Source organism: Mauremys reevesii, linkage group 5 (genome assembly GCF_016161935.1).
Source record: "Mauremys reevesii isolate NIE-2019 linkage group 5, ASM1616193v1, whole genome shotgun sequence".
NCBI classification, from domain to species: domain Eukaryota; kingdom Metazoa; phylum Chordata; order Testudines; family Geoemydidae; genus Mauremys; species Mauremys reevesii.
The window spans coordinates 118,396,776-118,417,438 of NC_052627.1; the positions used below are offsets into that span (position 1 = coordinate 118,396,776).

At 46.0% G+C, this 20,663-nt stretch overlaps 1 protein-coding gene across 1 annotated transcript in view; it reads right to left on the reverse strand.

The window, feature by feature from the left end:
• Window positions 1–20,663, reverse strand: part of HGFAC (HGF activator) — a 68,649-nt gene that overhangs the window by 39,362 nt on the left and 8,624 nt on the right. The window contains exons 4-7 of the mRNA XM_039539233.1: window positions 15,736–15,809; window positions 8,778–8,900; window positions 5,900–6,031; window positions 4,219–4,329 (exon numbers count right to left, since the gene is read on the reverse strand). Of these exons, the coding sequence (XP_039395167.1) occupies window positions 4,219–4,329; window positions 5,900–6,031; window positions 8,778–8,900; window positions 15,736–15,809 (440 nt within the window). The remainder of the gene's footprint in view (window positions 1–4,218; window positions 4,330–5,899; window positions 6,032–8,777; window positions 8,901–15,735; window positions 15,810–20,663) is intronic.

A 20,663-nucleotide genomic window follows, 5' to 3' on the forward strand; every position in this document is an offset into this window, starting at 1 on the left:
ACGGACTCAGCAATGAGGCTGCACCTAACCCTGACACAGTGCAAGGAACAGACTGGGTGTGGGCAATCAGGCTCAGCAAAGCAGGATCCAAGTGTGGAGAGGCTTAGTGTGGGGGGATCCAGGTGTGGGTTGAAAGGGTTCTGGGTGGGGCAATCTGGGTGCAGGCAGCTCAGTGGGGGATCTGGATGCACAGGGCCTCGTGGTGGGGTTCTAGGTGCAATGGTAATGGGACTCTGCAGGGGAGTCCAGGTGAAGGTTGTTGGCACTCAGTGGGTGGATCTGGAGGGGGGGATAGAGCTCAGCAGGGGGTCTTGGGGTGGGGGACCCAGCAGGGGGGTCCAGATGCATCTGGTTGGGGTTGGGTGGAGGGGGGAGCAGCTCCCTGCACAATGATCTTTCCCCCTGCAGAGGAGTGATGGGGGCAGGAAGTGCGCTGGGGAGAGGGGGCGAGAGGAGGTAGAGAATTTGCAGAGCTTCCTACAGCCATGGGAGAAATCTGGGGGCGGGTCTGACATGGATCTGGATGCAGGGATGAGGAAGTCCCGTCCTCCCCAACCCAGCCAGGACTAGCAGCTGAGCCCGGTACAGGGTAAGAGCCACCAGCTGAGTCTTCCCCAGTCCCGCCCCCTGCCCCACAGTGATTTACCTCTCTGCTGTCTGCCCTGGGCACCCAAAACATACTGTTGGGGAGGGTCTCAACCAGTCTTGTGGCTTCCCTTTGGTTCCCCATCAGAAAGTCATTTTTTCTGCAGGGAAGCAAAGAAATCTGTGGGGGACATAAATTGTGCACATGCACAGTAATGCAGAATTCACCCAGGACTATCCACCAACTAACTATTAAAACTATACAACTGTTAAACTATTAAACTATATACACAAAGCTACTAGGAGAACTAGGGGAGCACTTGCAAGAGCAAGCCACCACAGTTTCAATGACTGTCACTGGCGGTAAGAAGGAACTGAGGAGGCGCCAGGTCGGCAGGGTCATATATTCTCCACCATGGAGGCGCCACTCCAGGGAGCTCCACAGCTGACCCAACAGGAGCTGCTATGGGAAAAACTTTCAGACAACTGTGCATACGGCACACACACACCTAACTGGAACTGACATGAGAAAGCACTCGAATAATAATAATGTTTTTTTAAACAAGGACGGGATGATTCTCATGAACTGGTTATTGTAAATAATATCGGTTGTAGACTAAGCCTTTTTTTCCTATTTGTTCACCAGCAGATTGGACGTCAAATTGTCCTACTTCAAATTGTCCACCAGCAGATCTTTATTTCAGAGAACTGTCATTCGTCTCTATTCGCCAAGTAGTCTGGATGAATGTCTTTCCGATTTTTGGGCTGGTCACAAAACTGCAATTTCACTATTCGCAGTTTGTTATTCATATGGTGTGTGATTGGTCACCTAAATCACACGGATTTGGGTCTGCTCCCAGGTTGGATTACTAAATTGTTTTTGTTTAAAAAAAAAAACGCACACAACTTAGGAGAACAAAAAAGAATAGTGAACAACAAAAAACAAATACCGTATATACTCGTTAATAAGCTGAATGTTTTTAGTAAAAAAGGGAAGCACCAGAGAAGGGGGTCGGCTTATGAACAGGTATAGAGGGGGAAAGGTGGGACACAGCCCCGCCCCCCAACAGAGGGAGCAAGGAGAGGCAGCACAGCCAGCAGAGATAGAAAGGAAGAGGCGGGGCCAGAGTCTCTCCGCTTCTGGCCACACTGCTCTCCCCCGCAGCCTCCAAAGCAGCTGCAGCTCTGGGGCTGGCAGGCTGCAGCCGTGCCACTCGGCCCCGCCCCCAGAGCAGGCTGTGGCCACACCACCCAGCCTGCCAGAGCAGCTCCAGCCAGGTCAGAGACATCCTCCCCTGGCTCTCCCCAGATAAGGTGGGAAGGGATGGGATGGCGAGAGTCTGGGAGTCCCGGGCTAGGGGTGGGGTCATGTGGGGGGTGGTCACAGGGGTTACTCCCCTGACTCCCAGCTTCTCCCCCCCAAAAAATGTCCCCACCAGTTGCTGTCCTGGCCCATCAGGGTAAGCCACTGGTGTGCCAGGACACTTTGTTTACTTAGGTTTACCTCCGTGCCTGCAGACGCTCAAGGTAAACAAACCATCTCGGCCCATCAGAGGCTTATCCTGATGGCCCAGGAGCCAAAGTTTGCCGACCCCTGAATTATAGGGTCGGCTTATGAACGGGTTATAACAATTTTCCATTTTTACTTATCCATCTTGGGGGAGTCGGCTTATAAATGAACTGGCTTATGATCGAGTATATACGGTAAGTGTTCCTTAGAGGTTTCCCATCTTAGCACTCAGCTAGGTCTGATCCAGTGCCCATCGCAATCAATGGAGTCTGTTACAGGGTACTGGACCTTTAAGTCTGGAGCAGACAGTCTGAGAGGCCAGTTCCCCAGATACCTGGAAAGGGGTAAGAAAAATGAAAGGTGAAGGAATAATCAAAAAAAGACATTGGCTGAGAGGAAGATGGTCCCAAGGAGTAGTCCCTGGGAGAGAGAAAGAGTAGGAAAATCCAGGCTATTGTTCCTTTAAAGGCCTGGGGCCAGGAGCATTGTTCAGAGGTCAGGTGTTTGGGGTTATTAGTTCCACCTGGGAAGGGTCAAAGGACTGGTCAGATGATTAATTGGGTGAACCAAAAAGGAGGCTCCAGTCCAGTGAAGGAGAGCTTGCTAGGGTGACCCAGATGAGAGGGAGAAAATATTGGGACACATTGGGGCAGAGAGGGGATCCACTGGCAGAGCAGCAAGAGAGGAAAAAAAAATCCGAGTGCTGCCGGCAGAGCAAATAAATAAATAAATAAATAAATAAATAAGGCCAGTGGAATGAAATATCGGGACAAATTGTGTCCCGACCAAAGATCGGTTGGGACGCGGGACAAACACCTAAATATCAGGACGGTCCCGATTTTATCGGGACATCTGGTCACCCTAGAGCTTGCTGAGAGAAAGAACTCAGTAAGGCCACAGTCCCCAGAAGCAGGGCTGCGAAAACCCTGAAATTAAGAACAGAGTTTGCAGGCCATGGAGGCCAGGACTCGATCTACACAGCTGAAGGAGGAGGGCTGTGAAAACTCTGAACTGAAGGGGAGCATTTATAGCCCCACATTCCTGAAATAGAGAAGCTTGGAGCCCCAAACCTAAGGCAGGGCCATAGGCAGGATCTTTTTAAGAATCAGACAATGTTTAATAAATTAGACCCAGGAGAGAGGAAATGCTTTTTTAAAGACTCTAGGAGTGGATAAATTATTCCCAAAAAAGAGAGAAACTGAGGCTGAGGACTGCAATGGCATGCCACACAGCAAGGGGGCGTGCTCAGAGGCTGCTACCCTCTTACAGACTCTTGCCATTGATTACAATGGACCTTGGATCAGCATACAAGCCCTCTTAGCCAATGAGATGACAAGATTAGTGTGGTATGGCTGATGACCTACTGTAATTTGCATGCAAAAATTGCTGTATTTGAAAGATAGTCATTGAGTTTACTTGAAGAGAAGATTTAGTGCACTGATAACGTTTAAAAATATATATAATCCATGCAGCGACAAACTTCAAAACTTCGTAAGAAAGCTGCATCAAAAAATATGCACCTCTGAAGCTCAAACAAGAAGCAATAAAGCAATTGTGTGTCTAGATGCCAAGAGCCAGATTCTCCTCTCAGTTTTATTACTGTAAATCAGGAGTATCAGTAGAGTTATACGTGTGTAAAACTGGTGTAAGTGAGAAAAGAATCAGGCCCCAGTGACTAAAAGGAAATGCATACACTTTTATTAGAGTCTATTCCTATTAACTATATATGACTGACAAATACGGGAAGCTACCAGCGATCTTGCTAAAACAGACATTTCTTTACTTCATGTGGGAACAAATAAGATGCATGCTTTTGTGTGGAAGAATTTATGCTACAGTACATGCATTGGATCCCAAACATGCTTGCAAATATATGCTTAACTTTATGTGCATAAATAATTTAATTAGACTATTCATCTGCATAAAGTTAAGGATGTTTACCGGATTGGGGCCTTGGTGAGGAATAATGCAATAGGTTTTATACTGTAGGAATATGGTAAATGCCTTAGCCAGAGAGAAGACTCTGCTACATGTTGAGTAGAATATGCAAGTAACGAACACCTATTATCAGTCAGATGATCAATCAATAACATTTGTTCTCCCTGGCACATTGTTATACTTACCAATATTGCAATATTTTCCTACAAAGTTTTCTTTGCAACCACATATAGTTTTCCCAGTGAAGACAATCATTCTACAGGCACTGTCATGGAGACATGGATTACTGGTGCAACCTACAAACATAAATAGAAGATCAAACTCAATTAGTGTCCATAATGCAAGAAGGATAAATTGTTGATAAATTGAAGGGGGTCCAGAAAAGGGTCACAAGAATGATTAAAGGATTAGAAACATGCCGTATAGTGATAGACTCAAAGAGCTCAATCTATTTAGAGAAGTTTAAGGGGTAACTTGATTACAGTCTGTAAGTATCTACATAGGGAACTAATATTTGATAATGGGCTCTTCAGTCAAGCAGAGAAAGGTACAACACAATCCAATGGCTGGAAGTTGAAGCTAAACAACTGAGACTGGAAATAAGGCATATATTTTTAACAGTGAGGACAATTAACCATTGGAATAATTTACCCAGGGTCATGGATTCTCCATCACTAGCAATTTTTAAAATCAAGATTTTCTAAAAGATATCCTCTAAGACTTTTTTTCAGGGAAGTGTTATTGCCAGTGTTATAGAGGAGGTCAGTTAATCACAATGACCTTTCTGGCCTTGGAATCTCTGAAGTACAAGAAAATGCAACCCACTTAAACAAATTTCACATCATATCTTGTTGGAATCATCATGAGAGGATGAAAGCAAGAAGAACGTAGAGACCATCATATTTATCATGGTGACAACATCTTAAGGCATCTCCTTCTCTGCCATATATACTTTTGGAATTGGTTTTTCCGTTTTTTTTTACTATTTCCACACTGGTCCAGACCGTCAGCTGGTACAAATAGAGATAGTTCTATTATAGACAACAGAGCTATGCTGATTTACATCAGCTGAAGATCTGGGTCACTGTTTACTTTTACTGTCAATATCAATATAGCTTCCCCTCTGTTGCAAATATCGTTGCTTAACAAATAACAGTAATTATTATTACTACTGCTCGTAATATGCTCCCCACTATTGCAAAAGTTTTTAGAGAGCTGTGTAATATTTTATAATAAACCAACAGAGAGGGAGCTTAGTGAAGTAGTTAGAGCATGTGACTGGCAATCCGGATTCCTATGGTAAAAGTTATGCCAGTGGTGATTTTGGCTCCTGGACACATTCACAGCTCTACCATGGACTTACTATGTGAGCTTGGAAAGTCATTTAACTTCTGTGTCTCAGTTTCCACACCTGTAAAATGGGGATGACAATATTTAACTAATTCGCTGGGGTGCTGTGAAGCTTAATTAATATTTGTAAATTGCTTTGAGATTCTGGGATAGAGGTGTAATTTTGTTATTATTATTCTTTAATCTATTGTTTATTCTTATGGGCCCCAGTTCAGGATCACATCCCTGTTCCTGAAAGCACTTAAGTATGTGCTTAAAATAAAACACATGCTTAAGTCCATCCTTATTCAATAAAGCACTTAAGCACATGCTCACAGGCTGAATCAGGTCCATTATCCATAAGTAGAAGGAAAAATATTTTTTTCTTTCGGGGTGTGTGTGTTGAAAGAGCCAGGTCACTATGTAGAATACTGTAGCACAAGTTTCAGCATCACTATTTTTATTTAGCCCACTACATGCAGATATACACACACAGAACAAAATAATGCTTATGCTATGGACAGCACAGAGTAATACTTGTGTATCGTGTGTTTTGGCATTCAATTCGGCTGTTAACACACGTGCATTCTTCCACTACTCCTTTGTGGATTCTTGCCCAACTTTCGCCAGTGTCAAAGTACTCATAGCGACTTTCATCAAAACACTTCCCTAAAATAAAATAAAAAAAGATTTCTAAGGTTTGTTACAAAGAATGATACCAAATGATTTGTTATGCCCTAATGATCCCTTTTCTTGTTAACTAGCCATGTTATTTGAAAGTATGGCCTAGATCCACAAAGAAATTTAAATCCCAGTTTTAGGTACCACTGCGATCCACAAAATCCCTGCTTGGCTGCCAGCTAACCCTGTAGGCACGTACACTCACTCACCCACCTACATTTTTGCTTTAAAAGTCCTCTGGACAACTAAGTTTCTGCCTCAGTTCATGCACACTGCTGCCTCATTCTAAGTGCCTGGACACCTATCTCCCACCTTGTCCTCGAATGTGATCCACAAATGAGAAGAAGACAGGTGTTTGCTTGCCTCTCTTGCCTGTGGAGTCCGACCCAGTAGGCATGCTCTGATCACACCTACCAGACTGGGGCCCATGCAAAATCTGGTGAGAGGAGGACCCACCATCGGTGCCCACCATTTAGCTTTTAGCCCAGTGGTTAGGCCACTCACCTGGGATGTGGGAGACCCTCTGTTCAATCCCCGCCTCTGCCTGATGAGGGGAGAGGATTTGAACAGGGGTCTTCCACGCTTTCAAGGAGAGTGCGCTAACCACTGAGCTATGGGCATTCTAATAGGGGTCTCTCTCAATCTCTTCTGTTGTAGCTGTTTCATTTTGGAGAAATAATTAAAGAGTGATTGGACCAGGGGGGCTGGATCTCCCATTTCCCAGGTGGGTGCCCCAACCACCAGGCTATGGAGACATTCTCACATGCTCTCTTTGGCCCAATGACTCTTCAATTAGTTACCCACAGTGGAACAGCTTCAACAGGGAAGATTGAGGGAATATCAAAATATCCCGTAGTTCAGCGGACAGGGTACACACTCTGGAGCGGTTCAAATCCACTCTGCCCATCAGAACTGAACCTGGGTCTCCCACATCCTAAGTGAGTGCTCTACCCTCCTCCTCCAATTATTTTGTGCACAGCAAGGCAGGCACCTAATGCATCCTTGCAAGCAGAAATGACCCATGCCTGCTGATGGGGGGGGGGGGCAGAGTGAGGGCAGCAGCTTCAGCAAATATTACTGAGCATGCTCTGTCCATGTGTGCATGCTCAGTACAAGCCAAGCAACAACTCATGGGGTGGAAATGTGACGCATGGCCTCTGCTTGCAAGCAGCAGATTAGCACTTTATCTGCCTGACTCCAGGAGAGGGGGGCCCAGGTGTGGATTGCAACAGAGACATGCACCTCCCTGCAGCTTGCAGTTAGGTGTCTAATTCTGTGAGTGATGAGACTTAGGACACACCCTTCTTGCTGGCAACTCCCATTGGCTAGCTCTGGCAGGTCCTTGGCTAAAATACTTGCTTTTGTGGATCTCATACTTAGGCACCCATCTCTCCCCATTCATTGTATAAGGAGCCTAGGCACCTTACTCAGGCTTTGTGAATCGCATTGTTGTTCCAGTGATTTTTCTAGATGTCTAAAAGTTACACATCCCAACACTCAGTGCTGCAATGCCCAAGTCCCTTTGTGGAACCAGGCTCATGTGCTAATCAAACAATTTGCGCTTTAACCTTTGTAATGGAAGCATCTAGCCACCATGGTGATAGGTGCTATGACTAATAGTAGAATAAATTAGAAATAAATAAAGAGGTCGGATGGCTTCTCCTGCTTTTAAAATGTCATATGCTCCTGTGAACAAGACAGTGGCACCATTCCGCAAGCCCCCAATGGTTAATTCACAAAAAGTAAAGAAGAAAAACCAGAGTAAAATACGACCTTGATCCCACTTTTATGTATTGTTCATAGCTGTTAGTTTAGCAGAATGGTTCTTACAGATGAAGGCTGTAATGGAGGCAGCTACTCTGGTGCCCCAGCCGGTACCGTACACATTGTACACATCCCATTAGGTGGCTCCAGAGCAGCAGGAAAAGAATTTCATTGAACAGCAAAGAGAAACGAGAGCTTTTATGGAACCTTATTCTGTTCTTATCCTGCGAGAATCAGGAGCAACACCATTGACCTCAGTGGAGTTATTGTGCCAAAGGCAGCGCTACCCATTTGGGCCCTAAGCACGAATATTTTTGCCCCACCTCCACAACACATACTAAAAAAGTGAATACGGGGCCAGGCCCCTTGAGTCTCTTGGGGCCCTAAGCAATTGCTTCGTCTGCACCAGCACTGTATGCTGTTGTAAAACTGGTGCAATAGTATGACAAGAGCCTTATCGTCTAATAACTCCCACTTTCCCTGGTGTAAACCTGGAGTAACTCAAGGGAAGTCAATGGAATTACACTGATGTAAAATCACTGAGAGCATGGTAAGATCCCTAATGGGCACATGTGCACATACACTGGGATATAGTGCCTTACCTAAAATTCTTTTGCTTGTCATGTCTCTCTACCCTAAGTGCTATATAATATAATTATTCTTTTCTAGGCATGTATGCTAATCTCAAAATCTGAGTGCGGGAGTCGGGGGGAAGAGTCTTATTGTATGTCTCTTAGCCTAATACTTTAATGGTGGTTCAGATCAGGTTTGAATTTATAACCATATAATTAAGCTATTTTCAGCTGTCCTGTCAGTACCAGATTGTCTATCATAATCACTTGGAAACCAGCCTACACAAACATTCACGTCTTAGTGTTCTCTGACATCACAACAACATTACCTTTTCACTAACAAAGCTGGACAAGTCCTCTACCTCTAATATCCATTGCTCATTAAATAAGGCACTTACCAATTTTGCAGTCTTTTCCTGTGAATGCCTCAGGACATGCGCAGTGATAAGAGCTATGATCATAGGCAACGGAACAGGTCCCTCCATTTTTGCATGGGTGCTTTGCACAATAATCTGAGAAATCTATTAATAAGTTATTGTTAATAACTGCCAGACAGCTCAATCTTTGTTTTGTCAGACATTGACTAGTTATGCAGTATAGTAACACTTTGCATTCAGATGCCTTGTGGCTTAATATCACCATTTGATCTCACTAAAACAATGTTTACTCAACTGTTCCTTTTTTAATTGCACAATAACTAGAGTTATCTTCATCTATAAAACTATACAACTCAGTGAGCTGAATTCTTCTCCTCCACTGAAATAAATGGGTTCATAATGATATAACTGAAGCAAAATTTGACACATGATCATTATTCACAATATTGAAAAGTCAAGTCAAGCCAGCAGGTATCATGTGAGGATATGGGACAAATGTCCACAAGATGGAGCTATTCCTTTACACTAGTGATAAAAAAAAAAAAGTCTGACGCTCTCATTTGCCCAAATTAATGCCCTGTGTATTTTACGTAGCAACATAACGAAGTGGGATTATGTCTCTACTTTAGATTATATAAATTATACATTCCTGATAGTAGACTCTGGTGCATTCTAAGACTAAGATAAATGGGATGATGCAGAATTTCCTAACAGGAAGAGAAGGAGCAGATCAAATTAAGTCAGAACAAACTGCATCAAACTAGTCAACTATCAAGTTTCCTATTCTCTGAAAGTATTTTTAAAAAACATGAAAAAATCCTGTCAGCACTACCTCCCAGTCAGTGGTGTCAAGTGGGAGGGGTGTTGTCAAGTGGGAGGGGCAGCCAAGCCAGATTTCAGCAAGTGGCGTTGCAATCTGGCGCACAAGGTAACACCACCAACTCAAATGGTGTTGTGACGCAGCGCATGGAGAGTCTGTCCCTCCGCAGTGCCAGGCACGGGAGTCAGGCTGAGAACTCAACTCCTGGGGGCACCCGCTCATGAACTATGGTGGTAAGAGGGAGGGCAGACTCCCCAGCTAAAGGAGACCTGGGAGAGGAACTGGAATTCCCTTCGCCCCTGAAATATTTGAACTGGCACCACTGCTCTCAGTCCCCATGAAGTCGATTGATGGAGGCTGCCTTTTACATGACAAAGCACCATATAAAGTTATACTGTTTAATGGGATTACACTAGTTAAAAAACATTGAGTTAACTCATCAATTGGTATAAACCAGCGTCTCTCCACTGAGGCCAATTGATCCAGCTGAGAGGCTGGCCCAATATTTTGCCTACATTTGAATTCTCTATCTAATGCTTCCTAGCCAAATTCTGCCATGAGGACAATGCAGAATTACACCATTGAACTGTTTTTTGAGCAGGGTGCTGGGCTGCCAACATGCTGATTCTGCCAAGTAGACAATCCAACATGTAAAAATATTCCCACACATAAAGAGTCAGAAACAAAGCACTTGAGGCCAGATTCTAAAATTCACTGTATTGGTGTAAATCTGGAGTAATTCCACTGAAGTCAAGGCATTTGCTCCAGATTTACAATGGTGTAACTAAGATCAGTATCTAGGCCTGTGTACATATACTGGTAGTCACACCCAAGGAGAACATCAAAAGAAAGCATGTAAACATAATGACTATGCTGCTGCTTCTTCCATTTTATAGTTATGAAATATCTATATTATATAGTGTTTCATCACTACATATTCCTGTAATTTTCAAACTTCTACTCTCTCCCTGGGCCATCCCTCAGTATAGTGGAGCACATGGCAAATCATTTTTGGTACCATCCCTAAGTCAGCAAAGCAGAAACCCTAGCTCTGTCCTTCTTTCTTTCATTGGAACCCCTCATCATATTCCCTTCCACCATTCTGGGTCACTTCCCATCTGTCTTCCCTCGGCATCCTCATCTCTTCTCCCCTCTGCTTCACTATTTATCTTTTGGCCAGCCCAGGTCCTCCTGCAACTTCCACATCAGGGATGTGCTCCTACAGCACAGGAGTATTCTGGCCAGATTGTTTCTTCCTGCCTGGAACTCTTCCCAGAGTTATGGGTTCCTGGTAAACATGGTGCCCAAAGCAGCTGCCCATCCAATCTGTGCCTAAAGCCATCCCAGGATATCATCCCTCCTTTGTGAGAAAACCCTCACTTGAATCCTTTCACAATTGCTAACAACCATCTTGAGTTCAACTTCTCCAGAGCCCTGCTGAAGTAGTGAGTCACCTGCTCTCAGCTGTCTGACCACATCACCCAACTTCCTGGACTACTTTCAATTTGGTTTGGACACTTTTCACCATACTGAGATGGCTCTTCTCCAGGAATTTAACTAGCTAGTACATGTTTCTGATCTGAGAACTCCCCTCTCTTTATAGTCAACTTACAAGATCTTGGTACATCTTTCCATATCGTTCTGTTTTTATGTGCCCCTGAACAAAGTTGGTATCTAGTACTCTCCTTTCTTGAAACTTGATCCAAGATCTATTGAAATCAATGATAAAACTCCATTGACTTTGGTGAGCTTTGGGTTAGACCTTTGGGCAGGGCCGGATTAACTTTTTGTGGGCCCGGTATCAAACATATTTGTGGGCCCCCTGTGGAATGATTGTAAAAGGGGCCAGGGTAAAAGCACAGTGGGGCAGGAGCTAGGGTTGGTCTCTGGAGCAAGGGAGGGGTCAGGGGTAAACTGCAAGCGCAGCAGGGCTGGGGAGGGGGTAAACAGGATCTCCCCCTGCCCCTGCCCACATAAAGCAGGTACCTACCTGGTTCTAACCCATTCTCTTTGTCTCTCTCTGCACTGAGCTGCCCCTCCTCCCACAGCAGCAGGACAGGTTCTCTTCCAGCCCTCTGGAGTGGGTGTTGGGAGTGGGAGGAGCGGAGGCTAATGTGGTTACTCCTATAACCGGGCATTTAGTTTTCAGTCAGCACTGCTAACCGGACACTCAGGTCCCATTTTCTACTGGAGTTTCCAGGCTAAAACTGGATACCTGGCAACCGGGCTGCCAGAAAAGCCTGAGGGGGGGAGAGGGGCAAGCAATAATTTTTAAAAGTAAGAGGGCTAAGCCTTAAGGGGGCGGGGGAAGTGATGGGTGGGCTAGGGAGTGGAGAGGAGCTAGTGGGCAGGGCCATGTCTGCTGTACTGCCCAGGTAGGTTGGAGACTGTGGGGATCAGCTGACACAGTATCCAGGGCCGGTGCAAGGATATTTTGCACCCTAGGCGAAACTTCCACCTTGTGCCCCACCCCCACCCCCCGGAGAATCGCTTATTATAAATTTTCAAAAATGAATACAGTGGAGTCACATCTTACACGGGGGTTAGGGTCTAAGATCAGCGTGTAAGAGGAAAATCGCGTATAGTGAAAATTACCATAAACTACACTGTATACACTAGAACAGAGGTCCTCAACCTTTGACACGCGTGCCAAAGGTGGCACGTGAGCTGATTTTTTTTTTTTTTAATGGCAGGCTGTGGATCCCAGCCACCGCTGAGCCTGCTGCCAGCCTGGGGTTCCATTCACTCAGCTGCCATCCGGGACCCAGTGTGTGTGTGAAGGGGGTGCAGGATTCAGGGCAGGGGCTGGGGGGGCGTGAGGGGGGATGCAGGAGTCAGGGTTGGGGCGGTGTGGGGGGTGAAGGGGTCAGGGCTGGGGAGGTGTGAGGGGAGTGCAGGGGTCAGGACAGGGGGCTGGATGTGTGTGAGGCGGTGCAGGGGGCTGGGTGTGGGGGGGGCTGCAGGAGTCAGGGCAGGGGGCTTGGGGTATGTGAGGGGGGTGCAGGAGGCTGGGTGTGTGTGAGGGGATGCAGCGGTCAGGGTGGGCAGGGGGCTGGGGGTGTGAGCTAGGGTCATGGGGGTGCTTACGCAGGGAGCTGGAGGGGGTATGCCCCAATTCCAGCCCTTCCCCAAGGCCTCACCCCCACCTCTTCTCCTCCCCTGAGCTGCGAGCATGCTGAGGCTCCCTCCTCCTCCCCCTCCTCCTGCCAGCAAGCAGCGGATCCAGCTGATCGGTGGCAGGAAGGAGGGGAGGAGGGAACGTAGCACGCTGGGGGAAAAAGGTGGGGGAGGAGCCAGGTTGCTGCCGGCAGATACTGCCACGGAGCCGCAGCAGCCGGCAGCATCAAGCTTCTCTAACCCCACAGGGGAGAGCGGGGGATGGAGAAGAGCGGGCTGGGGCCCCTTTCGACCGTGGGCCCGGCGCCATTGTAAATCTGGTATTGCCTTTGGGTTTAACCCTACAAGGTACAGGGCACACTTAGGGTGACCAGATGTCCCGATTTTATAGGAGCAGTCCCGCTATTTGGGTCTTTTTCTTATATAGGCATCTATTACCCTCCAAATGTGTCCCAATTTTTCACACTTGCTATCTGGTCACCCTCAGCACACTGGCCCCTTTCCAGCACAATACTAGAGCCACCACTCAGCAATTTACTTAGGGCCACATTTGTAAAGGTATTGAGGTGCCTGAAGATGCAAACTTGTGTCTAATAGGCAGGGGTGGCTCTAGGGATTTTGCCGCCCCAAGCACTGCAGGTAGGCTGCCTCTGGCGGTTTGCCTGCGAAGGGTCCTCTGGTCCCGCGGCTTCGGCGGACCTGCTGCAGGCTTGCCTGCGGGAGGTCCGCCGAAGCTGCGGGACCAGCAGACCCTCCACAGGCAAACCACCAGAGGCAGCCTGTCTGCCGCCCCCGTGGCGCCAGCAGAGCGCCTCCCGCGGCTTGCCGCCCCAAGCACGTGCTTGGCGTGCTGGGGCCTGGAGCCACCCCTGCTAATAGGATTCTCAAAAGTACCTAGGTACCTAATTCCAATGAAATCAAGTGTTTTTGCAAAAAAAATTTTTTTTTACTGTTTTTCTAGTTTATATAATGGTTGGAATTTCAGTTGGACCAGAACTCAGTCTTTAAGTCACCGGGAATTAATGGTGCAGAGAGTTTCACAAGACCTAGCCCCACATTAGTAAGCAACCAACTGGGCCCAAAATAACTTACACCTAAAAGAGTTTACCACAGACCTTTACTTCCTATTTTATGCCGACAATCAAAATTATGTGCATGCAGTACTATTGCTCTTTGCTATATGAAATCTGTGGGAAAATCCTGCCCATGTTGCGCTGACTACCCTCTTCATTGTTCTTAAGCTACTTCTGCAATGAATGCTGCTATTTACTCGTCCGCTTTGAAGCAGTCACTAAAGTAACATCTTGTTTTTTTCAAATGAATTCTTCATAAGACAATCTATTTTTGAAGCTCTGTTCTCTTTCTGTACATTATTGAGGAAGGAGTAGCTGACAGAGTATCTGTGTGTTTAGCACGAGGAAGAAAATATTTCCTTATTTGTTAAAAAATGCAACTGTTTAAAAGAAATTACAAACAAACAAAAAAAAATAGAGACACAGCCAGAACTGTTTTATCATCTGAGAGATGTGGTGTAGGGAAACAGGAACAACCTACAAGTGCAACTCAACAAGGAGGAAGGATGGTCTAGTGGCTATAGCACTAGGGCAAGGGAGACGTGACTTCCAGTCTCTGCTCCACCACAATCTCCTCTGAGACCTTGTATAAGTCACTGAACCTCGGTTCCCCATAAATACACTAAGGATGTGATACTACTATAACAGGGGCCATACAAATACCATAAATAAAAAGATACCCCCCAAATGGTCACTTGTTTGTACAGAAGGCTAGTCCTGGGCACATAAATTAAAATAAGGAGATTCCTGTAAAAACAGAGCACAAGGCACTATTCCTTCCTTCAGAAATGGCTCCTACTGTGCCAGATGCCAATGGAATAACACAGATAGATTACAATGAAAAGGTTGCTTGATGCAGTTTACTTTGGCCACTGCTATTATTAGAAAGATTGTTTTAATTCCATAACTCACCAAATGAAACAGTTCCATTACATAAGCTCAGTGTGCAGTGCTAACAACCTCACAAATTCAGTGCTCCCGTAGCACGACTACACTTAGGGCCTTAATTTGCCAGGACTACTCATGTGCCTTCTTTGTATGCCCAAATACCGCATGCAGGACTTGCTTTCCTCCTATCTGCTAAATCTTGGGTAGCTAAGAAAGGGAGGCAGGGGAGATGTTGAGCATGGAGCATGTGAAAGCCCAAAGGGAAATACACTGTATTCTGCTATACAGCCTTTTGGCAGTCTAGCAGTTACGTCACTTCCATACCTGGATATTCCTAAACATGCTGCTGCTCCCTCCAGACCTAGAGCTGGTGACTGATGCAGAATATGTTATATGGGAGTGAGTCCAGGATTCAGCCATATCCCTTCCCCAGAAAGATACTGTTTTGCATGCCTGGCAATATGAGATGAAGTTGGGCCTCACCTATAGTGAGTAGGATTTTCCCTATGCACAGGAATAGCACTGACATTTAACCAAAGAATGGGGCTCAGGCTTTAATTTCACGGCATGGGGTACTGAAAACATACATGGGAACAGAGTGCGCTAGGGTGATGGACAAATAACAGGTTTCACTTTCCAGCACTGATCCAGACTCCAGAAAAAAAGTTTAAATCCAACACTATTCTATGAATAGTTCATATTTTAGTATTTTTAAAATAGAGAAAGACCCAGATCCTCAGTTGCTGTAAATCAGTGTAGCTATACAGACATCAGTGTAGCTACACCAGCTGAAGATCTGGCCTCTAGTGTGCACACTGCACAAGAAATAACTTAATAAGTTCCTTATTCTGTGGAAATCTCATCCTTCCCCTACTTCCACTTCCCTGTGTCTTGTCCAACCTTGATTGTGAGATCCCCAGAACAGGGGATTTACCTTTTACTTGTCTATAAAGCATCATGCACACTGGATGGATAGATAATAAATCACCATCTAATAATAATAACAACAAAATACTGGATATTGCAGGGCAATTGTGCTTTTCAGATGCTTGTTGCTGGTGTCATTAATTACTTGCCTTACCTACATGGTCTTTGGACGCAGAAGCACAATAACCCCACTTCCTGTCGCGATCATAGTTATGTGTGGTTGAACACCTGAAAGAATTAATAGTGTAGTTTAATGCAGCTTTGTAAACAACCCTGCACCATCCGAGACAAGAACATCCTTCAAAACCACTTAGTATAAACTATTAAGAGCTGATATTTTATTTATGTTAATTACAGCAGTAGTAAGGACAGTAATACTTAGGGGTGATCTGCAAAAGGCAATTAAACAGATGTGATTAATAAAGAAGACCTGAAAAAAATTGTTGTGGGTGTTTTAATTTTTCCCCCCTTAAAGTTGTTTTATTTTCTGCTTGCTTTTTACTGTGGAAACATTGAGAATGCCAAGTCTTGTCAGCCCTGGTTTTGCTGGAGGAATCACTGAGGGTCTTCAAGTTGAGCATTCTGACCTCTCTCACCTTAGTTGAAGGTTACATGATGCCAGAGTGGGGACAATTAGCATCTCTTCTGCCTGGCCTGCCATGTTCGGGGGTGGGACCGTGCCACAAAAACCACTTACCTCCCATCTATCACATGGAAGTGGTGATCCTCACAAAGACCCTCTATGCATGGCTCAAAGAAAGGGCAGGATCTGACCCCAGAAAATGATGAATGACAAGTTTTTTTTAATAGGGTCTCATAGAAGGGTGCTCTGTCTGGTCAGCAGGCCTAGTGGCTAGGGTCTGCTGCCGTAGTCTCTTTTCAGTTCAATGTGTCAGAGACCCCCTAAACAGGTTCAGCAGGGTCAGCCTTCTTTTTGGTAGCTTCCCATTGTTGGGCTATGTTCCTTTCCCCAGGAGCATTGCTCAGCTGAGCCCGAGGGACAAAGCTTTCCTAGCCCAGTACTGCTTCAGCCTTGCCTCTAGTGAGGGGTTTGTAAACCCCATCATAGGTCTGAAGAATGAATTAGCTGACGAAGCTGCTCATGAGCACAGTACAGACTTAGGGCCACTGCAGGCTACCATAGTTAATTTACTTTATCATACCCAAAGGCACCTATATTAACTTCCTTCTTGTTGTTGCTCTATAAATTCCCATTACACATTTATCATCCTACTCTACCTTGTGAGATTATCCTTTTTAAAATTAATTAGCATCAATTTAATTCAAGCTCCTGGGGAAAAAACACTGGGGATAAAAAAGATCTTTGTGACAGATACCATCCCCTCACCTCCCTTCACTTAAAGATAGGATATGAACAGATGTGGAACTGACAGCTGAGACCTCCCCAACAAGTCCTCCAGCAAAACCAGGGAAATCCTGACTTGGCATTCCTGATATTACTAAGGTTTAAAAAAAAGACAAAAATAAATATCTAAAAAAACACATTAAGGCTGGCTTTATTCATCATAATTAAAATAGGGCCTAACCCATTTTTGCGTCTTGAAAGTAACCTTTTTGAAGTTGTCCACAAAGGGACTTTTCTCTGCTTTCTATGGCAAATGTGCTTTATTTTCTGTTCCTTAAAGTATTTCCACTTTTTAGCCACCCAGACAGGAATAATTACAAATGAGGAACTAAAGGTGATTTCCAGATTCACCGACAGAATCTCAACTCTTTGCAACAGAAAGGGTCAAATGCTGCCTCCTTTACTTGAGTGCTTTTCACTTTCTAATGGATTTCAGCCTCTGTGAGGCAGGGAAGTATTATCCATATTTTACAGGCAGGGCATGAAGGCACAGCATAGATTAAGTCATTTATCCAAGGTCACGCAGGAAGTTTGCAGCTGAGCTGAGAACTGAACTCAGGTTATCCACAGCCCAAACCAGACAAAGCACTGGCCCTTGTGCCCTTGGCCATCCTTTCTACCCTATTCTGATGTATCATAATAAATATTATCTGTAGAGGGAGTATCACTACAGAATAACAGCATGACAGTGGAGTGTTATAAAGAAAGGTGCTTTTCATACAATCAAAGGACTGGAAAGGACCTCAAGAGGTCATCTAGTTCAATGCCCTGCACTCATGGCAGGACTAAGTATTATCTAGACCAGCATTTCTCAAACTGGAGTCCGCAAACCCCTGAGGGTCCCGAGGTACTTCAGAGGATCTGTGGGCCCTGCTGATCAACTCCTCCCCACCCTTTCCCTCCCTCAACATCTTGTCCTCCCTCCCAGCGCCTGCTTCACGTCGGGGAACAACTGAAGCAGGCGCTGGGAGAGAGGGCAAGGAGTGGGGACCCTGGGTCCGCACTGCTTCTGGAAGTGGCCAGCACGTCCCTGCGGCCTGGGGGGTGCAGGGAATCTCCGTGCGCTGCCCCCAGCCCAAGCGCCGACTCTGCAGCTCCCATTGGCTGGAGATATGGCCAATGGGAGCTGAGGGGGCAGCATCTGTGGGCAGGGGCAGCATGCAGAGACCCCCTGGCCTCATGCCTAGGAACCGCTGCCAGAGGGATGTGCCAGTCACGTTTGGGAGCTGCCTGAGGTAAGTGTCACCCCCCTTACCCCTTCCCACACCACAACCCCCTGCCCCAGCCCAGAGCCTGCACCCAAGCTCCCTCCCAGATCCCACACCCCTTCCCGCACCCAAACTCCCTCTGTCATCCCCTCCACACCCCTCACTCCTGCCCCAGCCCTAAGCCTGCTTCAGAACCCAAATTCCTCCCATTCCATCCCGCACCCAAACTCCCAGCCCAGAGCCCACACCCCACTCTCTCCCGCACCCAAACTCCCAGCCCAGAGCCCACACCCTGCATCCCCTCCAGCACCCAAACTCCCTCCCAGAGCCCACACCTGCTCCTGCACCCCAACCCCCTGCACCAGCCTGGTCAAAGTGAGTGAGGGTGGGAGAAAGTGAGTGACAGAGGGAGGGGGGATGGAGTGAGCCGTGGTGTGGCCTCGAGGAAGTGGGCAGAGCAAGGACTGAGTGGGGGTGTTGGTTTGGGGTCCCCCAAAATTTTAAAATTAAAATGGGGGTCCTCGGTTTGCTAAAGTTTGAGAACCGCTTATCTAGACCATTCCTGGCAGGTATTTGACTAACCTGATCTTAAATAGCTCCAATTATGGAGATTCCACAACCTTCCTAGGCAATTTATTCCAGTGCTTAACTATTGTGACAGTTAGGAAGTTTTTCCTAATGTCCAACCTAAACCTCCCTTGCTGCAATTTAAGACCATTGCTTCTTGTCCTATCCTCTCAGGTTAAGAAGAACAATTCTTTTCCCTCCTCCTTGCAACAACCTTTTATGTACTTGAAAACAGTTATTGTGTCCCCTCTCAGTCTTCTCTTTTCCAGACTAAACAAACCCAATTTTTTCCAATCTTCACTCATAGGTCATGGTTTCTAGATTGGGCCCAGACTAGGAAGGAGTGTAATCTGTGAAAGAAGCTTTTTGGAACATCTCTGAGGATGAGGTTTACCTGTATTCAGTTTCTTACGGTATTAGGCTTAGACTAGCATGTTTTGCTTTATTTTTCTTGGTAACTTACTTTGTTCTGTCTGTTATTACTTGCAATCACTTAAATCCTACTTTTTATACTTAATAAAATCACTTTTGTTTAAACCCAGAGTAAGTGACTAATACCTGGGGGAGCAAACAGCTGTGCATATCTCTCTATCATTGTTATAGAGGGGGGACATTTTATGAGTTTACCCTGTATAACGCTTATACAGGGTAAAGCAAATTTATTTGGGGTTTGGATCCCATTGGGAACTGGGTGTTTGGATGCTGGAGATAGGTGACTTGCTGAACCGTTTTTGGTTAAAGCCTGCAGCTTTGGGGGCATGAACCAGACCTGGGTCTGTGTTGCAGTAGGCTAGCGTGTCTGGCTCAACAAGACAGGGTTCTGGAGTCCCAAGCTGGCAGTGGAAAATGGGCTCAGAGGTAATTCCAGCACATCAGTTGACAGTCCCAAGGAGGTCTCTGTAACGGAACCCGTCACAGACTCCTCTACCGACTTGAATGGGTTTTGGATCAGGCACTAATATATCAGCTTTTAAATAGCGAGATAAGGTGGGTGAGGTAATATTTATTGCCAACCAAGTCATAGGTGGTCAAGCCTAATGGTGAAGAGAAGAGTTCAACCTACAGATTAGACCTGGGTCAAGCGTGGATGGAGTCCAGGAAATGAGTCAAGGATCAGTACCAGAGGGGCAGAAAGCCAAATGTCAGAGTGGGGGGAGGGGAAACCAGAGTTGTAAGCCAGAGATCAGTGCTGGAGACATAGAAGCTGAATCCAGAACTGGAGGGTCAACTGGAGTCATAAGCCACAGGGTGGGTCAAAACCAGAAGTCTGAGGTAGAGGGAAACAGGAGCTGGAGCAGAGCAGAGGGACTGGAAGCAGTCTGGAGCAGGGCTAGAACAAGGGCTGGAGCAAGCAGGAGCAGGGCTGGAACAAGGGCAAGCATAGCTGCAGGTATGGTGCATGTTGAGCAACTAGTGAACTACAGTGGGGGCTTGGTCTGCTCCCTGACAATATCTTTTATTGGACCAACTTCTGTTGGTGAAAGAAACAAGCTTTCAAGCTACTCAGAGCTCTTCTTCAGATCTGGGAAAGGTATTCAAAGGATATTTCTACACTGCAATGTAAAACCCTGGGTTCGAACTCAGGCTCAAACATAATCCCCCTTCTGTCTACACACAAATCACGCTAACCTAGGACTCAGACCCAGTGTTCTAGGAGACCACAGGGGTGGAGGATCCGAGTGTGAGTCAAGCCAGGACCCAAGGTTAAAGCCTTATTGCTTTGCAGTGTAGTTACAGCCCCATTGGACTCATGCTATGGGAGTCTGCCAAAAGTATTCCACAACCCCACCAGCTGACTTTCTTTGTCATCTAGACAGTCGTGTTTGGTGGACAGTCAAGTTTTCCCACATTGCTCCAGGAACAAAAGGGCTAGAGCAGCCACGTTTTGTGAGTGTGCTAGGAAGTCTGGGATATGGATGGTTTGACTTATGCCCTCATAAT